The 14,543-nt window shown below is 34.4% G+C and overlaps 1 protein-coding gene across 1 annotated transcript in view; it reads right to left on the minus strand.

Moving 5' to 3' along the window:
* Positions 1-14,543, minus strand: part of IL1RAPL2 (interleukin 1 receptor accessory protein like 2) — a 781,557-nt gene that overhangs the window by 74,863 nt on the left and 692,151 nt on the right. Inside the window, exon 5 of the mRNA XM_060182659.1 lies at positions 348-477. Within this exon, the coding sequence (XP_060038642.1) occupies positions 348-477 (130 nt within the window). The remainder of the gene's footprint in view (positions 1-347; positions 478-14,543) is intronic.

Genomic DNA, 14,543 nt, shown 5'->3' on the forward strand with positions numbered 1-14,543 from the left:
AGTTTTTTTAAGGTGTCACCTACAAAGTTTGGATCATTCCTCTGACTAGGTAGGAAAACTTGCTTTAAGTTTTGGAATTCCTTAAAGGGATTTACTTATGCAACATAGATTGTTAGGGTGGAGAGTATCATTATACCCGAAGGTATATTCTTAGAATCTGTTAATACGTCTTTATATTACAAGCTTATACATTTGCATTACTAAGGCTACCAGTTTATATTTTCTCCATCAGAACAGATTTTAGGAAATAGAATGACTTGAAATAGCATTAAACCTAGGCAGAAGCTCTTCTGGGATTGCTTTACTGCAAACACAACAAAGGAAAATAAGCAGTTGAGGTACTGTACCTTATTTCACCTTCTTTAATGTGACCTGCCAGCTCTTCAATAAACTTCTCTCCTTTCATCCAGTAGATCATTGGTCCGGACTCTCCACTGAATCCAAAAAATGCTTTGCAAGGAATGTTCAGAGGCTTACCTGAAAATGAGAGAGAAAAATAAATGAGCAAATGGTTCCTGGTTATCACTGTAATACAGAAAAGCACCATTTAACAACCAAATGCCAACTCAGAGGTGACCCATTTTCAACTCTTTTTTTCAGTAAATTATCACTGTAAATGAGAAAAAGTTTAAATGGTTGTGAAGTCTCTTATTTTTTTAAGATTAAAGATTTTATCAAAAATATAAAGAAAGCTTTTATAATTGCTTATTTCTACTGACTCAATTCTAGTGACTTCTGTATCAAATAGAAAGAATGCCCTTATGTTTTTTTTTAAAGTAATAGTTACTGATAACTTGAATTTGCATTTAAAGTTAGTGGTACTCAAAAATGAAAGATATAAATGTATAAGATATATAAGACATATAAGTACACATGTACACACACAGACACACACAGAGACACACACACAGACACACACACACACACACACACACACACACACACACACACAGATCCCTGCTCAGTTTTGGCTTCTGGTAGAAAAGAGTTTATTTGCAAAAGTGCTTAGTGGACTCAAAGTCTCCATCCAAATTTACCATGGAATCATTTTCCTTCTGAGACATCACACATTCAATAAGTCAAATTTCAAGCATAGATTGATGTTAATGAAATAGGTTCAGTTGCATCTGTCAATTTCATACCTATTACCTATGAATTCCTATGAAGTAATAAAAAGTTTTTCAATGCTCTATAATTATTGTCTGAACTCCAGGATAGGTGTATTAAACCAAGCAGGCTCTGTGTTCCTAAACATGTACACAGTACCTTTTCAGTGTCTTAATTTATTTGATTCCCATGGAATAGAAGGTATTAGGGATGTCAAACCAGATGGCAAAAAAATACAGAGGTTCTGATAAACATTATTTTAAGTAATCTCAGTCACTAAAACTACTAGTATACACTCATAGATAAAAATTCTCTTTGTCATTCCTTTTTGGTTCTGTTGAAAGGACATATCAAAAAAATCTTTTATTGATTTAGAACATATGGATTTTAAGGCCTGTCTTAATGTCAGTGGAGAAAGACAACTATATAAATATGAGCAATGTGTAAAAATAATCTCCTCAGTGTATTCTATTGAAAATGACAGCATATGTCCTTTTGTTGGCACTATATATTGGACACTGGCTATCTCAGCAATTCTTCCTGGAAATATTTTTACTCTCACATCAGACAGGTTCTTATTCAATAAATTCAAGAGACAGCTATTTCCGTAGTCTACTTGATACAACTGTTGAATAAATATCCTGAGGCTTTCTGTTACTGGCCAAAACAGAAAAGCCATCCAACTATTATACAAAGTACTTTGAGTATCGACCTCAAATGATCAGTTTTTGTAAAGGACAGGAAGACTCAATATGTGCCAACATGTAGGTACCATCTTCTCCCGAGGTCACCGGAGGGAACACATGCATTGATTTGGGCAAATAACCTGAAACAGAATATCTTCATGAATTTCTACAATCCGTCTTATGTACACATGTAAACTTTTATTTGCCATCTGTATATTTGAAACTATATTGTTTTGCATCCAGGCATATTATTTCAAATCTTTATGTCTATACCTGCATCTCTCTCCATATATATATCACTGAAGCTTTTCTTCTCACTACTCCAAGTGTCTTTGTTTTTTGACTGAGAGAGAGATAGAGACAAAGAGGGAGAAATTGAAAAGCACAACAGCACTAGTTTCTTGCAGTATGGTGGTATAGTGGGACTTAGGCTTAAATCTGGATATAGATCTCAAGCATGACAAAGCAGACACACTATCCAGATGAGCTATTTTTTCTGCCCCCCCCCCCATTTTTCAGTCACTCCTACACTGCTATATATACTACGAGTAAGGGACAGCTTACAGTTTTATCTAAAGGGCTGTACAATAAGCTGAAAACCTTGAAAATTAAAAAGTTTTTGAGTTTCTTAGATTTATATTCTATTCAAGAGGAAATACTTTTAGTTTTAACTCTTCAGGTTCAAGCAGAATATTAATAATTTACCTGTCACTTTAATTATATCTACTTGGCAGAAATCTATGTTCACAAAAATACTTGTATTTGAGTGTTCATAAGAACTACATTTGTAAAGTCTTCAAAATGAAAACAGTTCAAATGTCCATTATTAGAGGAAGGATTAAATTGTGATATAGCCATACAAATAAATATTAACTAGATATGAATTAATTAAAAGAATTAAATAGTGCTATATACCATAATGTAGATGTTATTGATATTAAAAATGATTATGCTAAGTGAATGAAATAAGACAAAACAGTATATGCTTCATGATTATATGTATATAAAATCTGAGCAAGTTAATTGATAACTTATTAAAAAGATAACCATGCATTTGCCATGTGATTGATTCATTCTCCGTGAAAGCATATCTTCATACAAAGACCTGTGTACAAATACTCAGATCAGTTTCATTGACTCTGACTCCCCAAACATACAAATTTTGAAGACAGAAGCAGGTCATTAGGGAGATAAGGTGCTTCACCATGTGTGCAACCCAGGTTTCAGTTCCTATACCATATAGGAGATGCTAGTACATTCCCATTCTCCCTTAATCTCTCTGAAAAAAAAAGAAAAAGAAAAAGAAAAACTGGTCCAGAGAAGTGAAATTTCTCATGCTTGAAGCCAGGGTTCCACAATAAAATGAGTTTGCAACTTTCTATCAACTTATGGGTGGTTATTATTAGATAAATGTTTCAGTACATAGACACCTCAAAACCATTATATTTAGGGAAAGATGTCATACAAATACTGTATGATTCAGTTATATAAAATTTCTAGAAAATATCTTACTATTAAAAACAAAGTAGGTCAGTAATTACTTAAAGTTGGGGTCAAGGATTGACTGAAATCTCAAGGAAGATACACCTGAGAAGTGATGGGAGAGTTTTAAAAATGTGCAAGTGTGGAACTTTACTGAATGCCATTGTACAATTACATGGACAAACTCGTGTTATATGTAAACTAAATCTTATAAAGCTCTTTCTAGTAAAATAATAATAAATCAATACCATAATGAAGTTTGCATCTGGAAAAAGAGGTTAAGGACAACTCACAAGATACACTAAATATGATGTAAGTTCTGTACTTGTTTTACGATAACTCATTCTTGTACTGTTGTACCTTCCAATGGAAAGAATGGGGATACAGAATTCATGGTGGGAATGGTGCAGAAATATATTCATGTTATCTTATAATTTTGTTATTCAGCTACTAATAAAATAAAAAGAAAAAATTTTGTGGAGTTGTACCCCTCTTATCCTGTGGTTTTGTCAGTGTTTCCTTTTTTATAAATAAAATAAAATAAAAATATAGTAAAACCTTAAAAATAAATTTAAAAAAGAAATTTGAATCTTTGCTTTTTTTAAATTTTTTAATATTTATTTATTCCCTTTTGTTGCCCTTGTTGTTTTATTGTTGTAGTTATTATTGATGTTGTCATTGTTGGATAGGACAGAGAGAAATGGAGAGAGGAGGGGAAGACAGAGAGGAGGAGAGAAAGATAGACACCTGCAGACCTGCTTCACTGCCTGTGAAGCGACTCCCCTGCAGGTGGGGAGCCGGGGTTCGAACCCCAGGATCCTTATGCTGGTCCTTGTGCTTTGCGCCACCTGCGCTTAGCCCACTGCACTACAGCCATACTCCCTTCTTTGCTTTTTTTAAGCTGAGTTTATCAGCATAGTCACTGAATAACTAGCTTCTGCATCAGTCTACAGGCAATCCAAGGATTAGAAAGATAGTTCACTTAACTCTATCTGATTTTATCTACATATCCTAACCTCTCTTTGTATGGGGACATTCTAAGAATTCCTCAAGAGTGACAATTTGACATTCATTTTTTTTTCTCTATCTCAACATTCCTCTACTCTCATTCTTATCTCTGACCCACCCATCTTTGACAGTTCACGGATTTCATAAATGACATATATAATCATCGTTGCACTATTCTTGCCATACAGTCTTTCTTTATTCTTTGTTTTACTCTTTATACAATTTTCAACAAACGTTTTTAAATCAATCTCTCTTTTTTCTTGACATATAACTTCTTTTTTCTATTCATTTGAATGGCAACACCCTCATGGTGTTTATTTTTCTTATGGGGTTTGTAGTTTGATTACTGTGTTTAATCTAGAGCAGGGACTGATTCCTGTGAGAATTGTGGGTGTCAAGCACTATGAAGACATTTCCTCAGAGTAGTTGCAAGTTTACCTCTGATAATTATTACAAGTTTCAATAATTTGGAAGCAGCTTTTCTGTTAATCTCTTTGCTTGGGGAGAGCTGTATCTATCATATATCACATGCACGTTGTGTGAATTTGAAAGCTACATTCGTGCTTGGTATAAATTTAGAATTCTGATTTCTTTTGAGTATCTCTTTTTATTCATGGTCCTGAGAAATAAACGAACTTCCTTGAGCAATGAGAAGAGTTTTATATTTCCTGTTTCCCAGGTCAGGCTTCATTTGCAATTTAGATTTCTACTTTTTTTTTTTTATCAGAGGGGTTGGTTTATAGTTTTTCACACATAGGCACAACCTCTGGTCTTCCCTTGACTAGTGCCTAGGAGACCAACTAGGATCCCAATGTCCCTTCATCTTGTACCATCCCCTCCGCCCTCAGAGTTATGTTGGTTTCTAAGTTATAGCTTTATATTTTATGCAGATATGTGTTTTTATGAAACAAGTCCTTAGACTCTTAAGATCCATATATGGTTCTGATATCTGGAGAAATATTTAGCTTCAGCTTCTATGCTTGTGTTCTTCTTTGAATCCTAGAGGTACATGTCCTTTCAAGCTGGTTTAAAGATCTATACTATTTGTTTCATTTTAACCAGCATTTCACTTTATTTAAATAAGAGATGAGTGATAACCATATCAGTTCAGTCTTTCATATAACTAGGTATCTGAAGTTCTACCACAGAAATCTATAAATAGTGTTCCTTAGGCTTAAATGATCAAGTTAATTTTATTTTCCTCCAAGTGGTTAAAAGTAGAATCTCTATTCCAGTTTCGGCTAAGGCAAATGGTGTTTCTCTTTTCTTTCCTGAACCTACACTTAGATTTGACCTTTATAGGACTACGTGAAAAAAGAAGTGCATAGTTGTGATGCCAATGCAAAAGCCATTCATCTTCCTGCTGTGCTTTATGCACTAAAGTTTTTAGTTTTAACTTTGAGTATGTTTATTTCTTCAGAAAGGAACCCATAATTAGGACATGCATATTTTGCTTATTTGTTTTTTAAATTATATCTATTTATCTATTGGATATAGACAGCCAGAAATTGAGAAGGAAGGGGTTGATAAGAGAGGCAGAGAGAAATAAATACCTACAGCCCTGCTTCAACACTTGCAAAGCTTTCCTCCTTTCAGGTAGGGACTGGGGGCTTGAACCTGGGTCCTTGAGCATTATAACATGTGAGCTCAGCCAGGTGTATCAGCACCTGGCCCTCTTCTGCTTATTTGTACTTAAATTGCTATAAGTCTCTTAAACTAGATGCTCATGTAACTTTCAGTTGTGAAGCATATTTTAAGAAGTCTTTTGGGTGGGGGTAGATAACGTAACAGTTATGCAAACAGACTCTCATACCTGAGGCTCAGAAGTTCCAGGTTCAATCCCCTGCACCACCAAAGCCAGAGCTGATCAGTGCTCTGGTTTAAATAAATAAATAAATAAATAAATAAATAAATAAATAAATACAATGTTCAAACTTTATAAAAATAAATCTTTTATAAGAATGTACAGACTGTGTGAAGTAGATTCTCAAATATTTGCAGTAGAACTGAGGTTGCCATGTTCACTCTACAGACATGTACTATAGCAGCAAATGTCAATGATGAGACAGAGGACTATTTTGTGGTTGAATGAAAAGACTTATTTGATCAAGAATAAATTCACTGGGTTACATGGTACAATGTTAATTGGAGAATGAGCTGTTTAGGGCTACAGTTACTGTTTTGTCTAGTAGCCTCAATCCTAATAGAAGCTCTTAGTGATTTTCATCTTTGATGATTAAATAGAGTGCCTACTATGACTATACATCATGTCTAGCTCCCAAGTATATTAGTTTTCACAATTAGTTTCCCATTTAAGGGCACTAAGTATAGGCAAGGTAAAAATGTAATGTAGAAAGAGTACTGTGGTCAAGACATGAACTGTAATCATACTCCTCACTTTAATTTCCTATGATTTTTGGCAAGTTCAATCTCTCAAAAAGGTTCAGTATCTTCTAAAAAATAAAAGGTCGGCTAAGATATTTTTTACAGACTACTTTTACATTTGTCATTCTTATATTTAAAGTAGCTCATCTAGAATAGTATTATGATGCTCCAGGTAGGAAAAATGGATATACTTGAAATATAAGTGCTGAAATATTAGGCATTTTTTCTCTTTGTAAAATGAAAGAGGATGAGAATTTATTTTAAATTTAATTCTAAGGTTCTTGAGTCTTTCTGCTTACTCTGCCTGCAATCACAATTTTGTGTATCTTCCTAGTCACTGACTATTTACTACAGACTGAGTTTCCTGTCTATGAACCCTACATTGCCTTGAACCCTAGTTTCTCTCTGTCCCAACTGGCCCCTGGATGCTTATGTTGGCTCTGAAGATATTGGCTTATGGCCCTGCTTTCCTTGACCCAGTACTTACCATATCTAAGCTCCACAAAGGAATTTGTTCAAGTTCCCTATGGGAAAATACAAAGCCTGTGGATACTAACTCTACACTAGTAGAGAGTAAATCTAAGTCATACTCAGCAATTTGAAATGTTGGAAGAATTTAAGTAAGAATATATTCACTATGTGTGGGGGTATATGATTGATTATAAATATAGTTGAGGATAATTAATGTGGATTGAGCTAATAGTTCAAAATTAAATGCACATGCCTTGATAATTTTTTAGTGATAATGACATGATTTACTGAAATGAAAAGCAATGATGTTATAAAGATCAAGAGGAAGAATTGGAAATGCACTGAAGTAACTATATTACCAGTGAAATTTTTTTTTCTTGTTTACTTTCAGTGATTTGATAGAAGTTTACAACATTATAATACTACAGGCTTACAGTTATAGAGCACACCCACCACAAGTTTTCTGACATTCTTCCATTCTAGTCACAATAATTTTCACTTCATTTTAATAAGAATTTTTTTCTTTTACCAATTTATATTTCAATTCTCTATTATCTACATTTTATAGTTGTCTTTCATTTCCTTACTTCACTAGGCATAATAATCTCCAGTTTCTTGCATTTTGTCTTGAAGGACACAATATCATATTTTTAATATTTATTTATTCCCTTTTGTTGCCCTTGCATTTTTATTGTTGGAGTTATTATTGTTGTTGTTGTTGTTGTATAGGACAGAGAGAAATGGAGGAGGGGAAGACAGAGAGAGGGAGAGAAAGATAGACACCTGCAGACCTGCCTCACCACTTGTGAAGCAACGCCTCTACAGATGGGAAGCCAGGGGCTTGAACCGGGACCCTTACACCAGTCCTTGCACTTTGCACCACGTGCGTTTAACCAGCTGCTCTACTGCCTGACTCCCCACAATATTATCTTTTGTAATTGAAGAGTAGTATATCACTGAGTAGATGTTCCATAACTTTTTCATTTGATTGTCTGTGGATACGTATTTAGGCTACTTCTATTCCTTGCCTATCTAGAAGAGAGCGACTACAAAGGCAGGAATATCTATGTCCCTCTGAACAAGTGTTAGCATGTTCTTTGCATACATACTTAGGAGTAGTATTGCAGGATCCTATAATATTTCCATTTTATGAAAGGGGTTTTCATACTGTTTTTCAAAGAGGCTGCACCAGTTTGTATTACTACCCAAGTTGTAACAGAATTGTTTTTACTCCACATCCTTCCCACCACTTGTCACTTCCTGGTTTGCTTTATGTATACCATTTTCATGAGTGTGACATGGTGTCTTGTTGTGGGTTAATTTATATTACTCTAGTGATAAGTGACATGAGCATTATTTCATATGTTTGTAAGCAATTTGTATATAACTCTCTCAATTGAAAAGTGATTTACTCCTATTAAAGTTTGTCTGCTCATATATTTTGATAAAATATTTAATTGATTACAAACTATATGGAATTAAGTTTTAAGGCTTATAAAATTAAGTCTACTAGAGTAACCAGACAAGAAAATAGTAAAACAGAATACAGAATAATGCTCACTCCATTTAAAAGAGACCTCCTATTCACTTGAGAAAATCTTATTGGAAACAAATTGTTTTTCAAGTTCTCTTCTTCCATATCACCAAAAGTACTCCTGTATCTATTACTGATTGGTGCAATTTGTGGTGCTAGGAATGGCAGCTATACCAATTTAGAGCAGAAGTGCTATAACTGTAGTGATTCTTACCAGGTATTCAAAGATTCATCCAGCTACTTTATGATGACTGAAGAAAATACCTATGGGTACCAATGTAAATAACAGTGTATACCAATAGTATAATTTAAAATTTAATCGTGGAAGGCTTTAAAAATCTTCAACTCAGTGGTTTGGAGGGTAGTTCAGTGGTAAAACACAAGATTTATGTGATGAGGTAACATGTTCCATCCACAAAAGCATGTGTCAAAATGATGCTACAGTTCTCTCCCTCAATAAGCAATAACTTACTTAATACTGTAGTGCTCACTTCAGCATCATATTTATTAAATTTGGCATGATACGGAGAATATTAGGGGAATCGAGCAGTAGCACAGTGGGTTAAGTGCACTTGGTGGGAAGTGTCAGGACCAGCAGAAGGATCCCAAGCCCCCTGTTCCCCATCTGCAGGGGAGTCGCTTCACAGGTGGCGAAGCAGGTCTGCAGATTCTGTCTTTCTCTCCCCATCTCTGTCTTCCCCTCCTCTCTCCATTTCTCTCTGTGATATCCAACAATTATGGCATCGATAACAACAGTAATAACGACAACAACAATAAAATAACAAGGGTAACAAAAGAGAAAGTAAATAAACAAATATAAAAAAGAGAATATTATTATCATCCTTGATGATATATGAATTCATGAATCATTTCATATTTTGGAGGGACATGTCCAAAGGAAAGAAATATACCCACCTGAAAAGATCTATGTACACCTATATTCATAACAGGAGAATTTATAATAGTCTGATCTTGGAAGCAAATCAGATGAATAAGTGGCTAACAAAGTGATGATATATATATATATATATATATATATATATATCAGGTATTAAAAACAACTCATTTGTATTTATTTTACTTCATCTTGAATGGAACTGGAAGGCATTATGTTAAATGAGATAATCCAAATAGAGAAGGGCCAATGTCAGATGATCTCACTTATAGGTGGAACTTAAGAAACAAGGCCAGAAAAGGCGAATGAACACAAAGAAAATCTTGTTTGGGCAGAGTTTACTGCACCAAAGCTAAAGAAAAGACTCTGGGGAGGGAGTTGATGAGAGGAGGCTTAAAAAAGCCTTGCATATTTACATAAATATGCATCAACAACTATATTGTAAACTATTGACCTGCCCAATACATTTGAAAAGTTATTTTAAAAATATTCAAAAAGTAAAATGAAGTATAGCTGTGACTTTATCATAGCTGTCATTCACTTTGATAAGTCTTGTTGGCTGTCTGCAAGCTGTGACTCCAAGAACAAAACCTAAAATAATCCCATAATAATTATTTATGGCTTCAGAAAATGAAAATATAATGCTATAATACAGACTGCTGATCAGATTCATGTCACATTACTGATTTTCTGAAGCACTTTAAGGATTCTCTTGAGTGGTTAATTTCCTTTGACCACAAAGGCTACTTTACTTCTCTTTCATTATATTCTATTTTTATTGCCAATTTGACTAGCCTGCCTTCCTTTCTTCTTTTGACCACATAAACTCTCACACTTAGAGATCTAGCTCCTGTCACCTATACCATGCCCTAACATGCCTATGTGCGTGCTAACTACTCTCTTTTCTCTAAATCTATTTGCATATATCCATAGGGATTTAAACACTTACTAGTGTTCCACTTCATATAAGTACTACAACAAAAATAATCTAAATGTGTAATATATTCTGCCTGTGTTAATCTTCTAGAAAACCAGCAAGTAAGGTATTATTAGCCTCACTTCACAAATAAACTAACAGAGCAGAACAAAGATAAACATCCTAGCTAAAGCCACATATATTGTAAGTGGAGGAGATTTAAAACCAATATTTTAACCCCAGAGCCAAAGATTGTAACCACTTTTTCATACTGCCTTTGCACACATGGCCTGTCTTGCCTTTCCCCATTAATGCTATTATTTAAAAGTGGAAATAATATCTTATAATTTACTTTCATTTCCTTGGAGAGAGTAACATCTGGTAAGGCACACCATTGTGCTCATTAGCATTTGTTTGATTCTCAAGAACTTAAAGCAAATTTACTAATTTTACTTTTATTTTTCAATTTATTCTCTCTTGTGGCATTAATTAAATGTGTCTTTGTAAGTCATCATAAATACATTTTGAAATAAAGCAGAATCAAATAATAAATCAATGTCCTACAGTTCAGATTTCTCCTTTATTTCCTTAACCCTCTCAAAGAGGCAAGAAAGAGAGGGGACCTCTCAAAGAGGCAAGGAAGAGAGGGGAGAAGTAAAGAGTATGAACATAATTTGTACTTTAATTTTAAAAGTAATATCAAATGAGAGTCAACACAGTAAGAGGAAAGAATTTCGGTGGTTATATCCCTGTGCAAATAATGTTTGGACAATGCTAATTAGAGGGTGATTGACAATTTTTGCTTGAGTTTTGGATTGTATCTTGAACTGTTTTGTATATAGAATCCTTCCTCTTTTCTGCAAACCCTAGAAGAGGAAAGGGAGTGAATTCAAGAAACACAGAAAGGTAGAGTTGAACATTGAAAACTTACATTTAATTTGCTTAATACATTGACATTAATTTTCTAATATTTACAGGAAGACTATTTACGGGAATTAGAAAAATAAAGCAACTTTAAGCTATTTCTTATAGTTAGCAATATCATAATATTGGCTTGTCAGAGAAGTCATTATGATTTTTGCATAGAAAAACAGAGAAAACTATATTATGATTTTTCCAACAAATCAATACATACGACATTACTTCCTCTTTAAACTTTTTCTGAAAATTATGATGATTAAAAGACAAAGAGAACTAGTATCACTTACATGGAAAGTCAGAAGTCATGTTCTGAGTTTTAAACCCTGAACGTCTTTAGATTAGTTTCTGAAATTCAGTGGTATTTTTTGTTTGTTTGTTTTTCTTTTTGGGGGGGGTTGTCTTACACATGTACCAGTATTTCATCTAAACTTTTTTTTAAGCTATATAGTTCACAGTTCTGTGGCCTCATTTTGTTCCTCTTATAAGCTACCTATTCTACTTGTGATGAATCCCACACACCATCTTTCCTCACTCTTTCACTATTGGCTTTCTGAACTGATCCTAGCCGGTTGGTTTTGCCAGTTTAGGCACTTCTTCCTCATTGAAACCTTCTACTGCTAACTCATCCATTGAAAATATTTTCATATTTATGAAGTAATTTCTCTTCATTTACTAATATGGCATAAAATTAAAGAAGGAAGTTTCCCATACCGTTTCATGTAATGTACAGAACGTATACCTTTAGCAGAGTTTCTTGGAAATCAGAACAATATGATAATATTTTATCTTTCTTTTTTCTTTCTATTTTTATTTGGCAAGACAAAGAGAAATTGAGAATGGATGGGAGATGGAGAGGGAGAATATAAAAGATAGACATCTTTAGACCTGCTTCACTGCTTGCAAAGTGTCCCCCCTGCAGGTGTGAAGTGGATGTTAGAATCCAGATCCTTACACATGGTGCATATACATTTAATAAAGTTTGCCAACACTCAACCAAAATATGATAATAACACATCAGAGTTTTGTAAAAATGTCTTTGCTCATCTATTGACTCAAAGAAGGTGCTCAGTCTTTTTTTCCCCTTTCCTCAAAATTTCTTTGCCAAATCCACAGGGAACTTTCTATTACTACCAGTCTTCCTGTTTTCTTGATCTAAACCTATCTGTCTTCTGTGACTTACTAACTGAACTTCCCTTTAAAATTGTTCTGTGAAGCTGTAATTTAGCATAACGTAAAGCAATGTTTTTGCAACTCAGTAGTGTTCAAATGTACTGCCATAAACTACAATTTATCATTTCCACTCTTGTTTTGCCAGTACCTTGTGAGTAGACTTCTGTAAATTATGATTTCCATTTTGAATTTCATAGATTTTATTATCTTATCTACAAATACTCCAGTTCATTTCAATAGATAAGTAAGAAGTGATGGCTATAAAAATTTAATCTCCTAGGTATTTGGAGGAATATAAAGTTAAGTAATACATGGTTGGTCTCTACCTTCAATGATTTCACAGTGTCACTAAGAACTCTTTGACAAAAGTAGTTTCAAGACATATATTTGGTTAGTGGTCTCCACTTTCCTGTAATGCCTTCTAAAATATTCACAGGCTTCCAAGGGTATTATCATGCCTGATGCAGTTCTATCTTTCTCACAGTGTGAGTGTTGTGCAAGCAGTAAGTCAGGAGTGACCTAGTTTGAAAAAAATCTCAAAGTCAATTGTTCTGTCACATGCTCATAGCTATTTAGCTAGAAACAACAAAAATCTCAACATTCTTCTACCACAGTACATTCCCTACACCGTCTTTCATTTACTCTCTATAGTCAAGATCTAACTTAAAATGACCTCTTTCTCTCCTACAGTTCTCAAATTAAGTAGACACTCAAAAATGAAGGAAATGATCTTTCCTAATGTTTCATGGTAGGAAACTGGCTAATATGTATTATGTTTTTATGGACATGGACTTTTTTCCCTACCAAGTATTGTGAACATCTGGTGAATGTGGAAGCCTCTCTGTGTGCAATGAGGAGTCAGTTTTGACCGAGAATATGTGTCCTATTTGCCAAGTATAGCTAAGTTAGTAAGGAACCTTGTAAACTGAGGAAATAGGGAGATAGCTCTTGAAATAAACACTGAGATTCACAGTGTCATAAGGCCTCTACAAGTAGGAGTACAAGTGGTAATCCAAATTATCCTGTATTCCTTGTTTATATCAACACAAATGCAGAACAAACCCCCTGGTTTTCTGTATATAATTTTCTCAAGAAAAGTAGACACTGACCTTCTTGAAATTAAAGAATTTGGTATTTTATTCAGTAATCCTTAATGGCTAGCACACAGAATTTTATGTGACATACATCAAGTGATTTGATGATGAAAGTGATCAGTTTAAGGATGAATGAGATTATGTGTAGGAAAGCAAGCTGTACATGTTTCAAAAAACAAATAGCTTAATTTGTTTTCAAATATTTACTTATGTATTTATTTAATCAGAGAGTCAAAAAGAGATATCAGTATCAGGGATAGAATCTGGGGTCAAAAGTCTACAAGGGCATCCACGTGGTGACACACTCCATTGAGGGCACATTACCATGCAGAAGTACATATGTTCAAGCCCCTGCTCCCTACTGGCAGGGGTGATCCTTCCATGAGTGGTGAAGAAGTGCTGGTAGTGTTCATCTTTATCCATAACTATCTCTCCTGCTCTCAACTTTTCTCTAAACTAGCAAATAAAATAGAAGGATAAAAAGAAAAAAGAAAAATAGCCACTAGGAACAATGGATTTCTGGTGCTGGTATTAAGCCTTACCTCTAAGTCTGGTGGTGGCAAAAAAAAAAAAAAAAAAAAGATAATAGATCTGCAAGTCATGCATTTGACCTGCTGAGTCACTGACCCAATCACCGTTTACCTTTTATTATTTTCAAAGAATGGGGAAAAACTTTTACATGACATACATAAGACAAAAAGCTATAGAGAGAGAAAGAGAGAGAGCTCACCAAACTCATCAAAACAAACAACTTCAACTCCATCCATAAAAGATGATATGAGGGAGTCGGGCTGTAGCGCAGCGGGTTAAGCGCAGGTGGCGCAAAGCACAAGGATGGGCATAAGGATCCCGGTTCGAACCCCGGCTCCCCCAC

This window comes from Erinaceus europaeus, chromosome X (genome assembly GCF_950295315.1).
Source record: "Erinaceus europaeus chromosome X, mEriEur2.1, whole genome shotgun sequence".
Lineage (NCBI taxonomy): Eukaryota > Metazoa > Chordata > Mammalia > Eulipotyphla > Erinaceidae > Erinaceus > Erinaceus europaeus.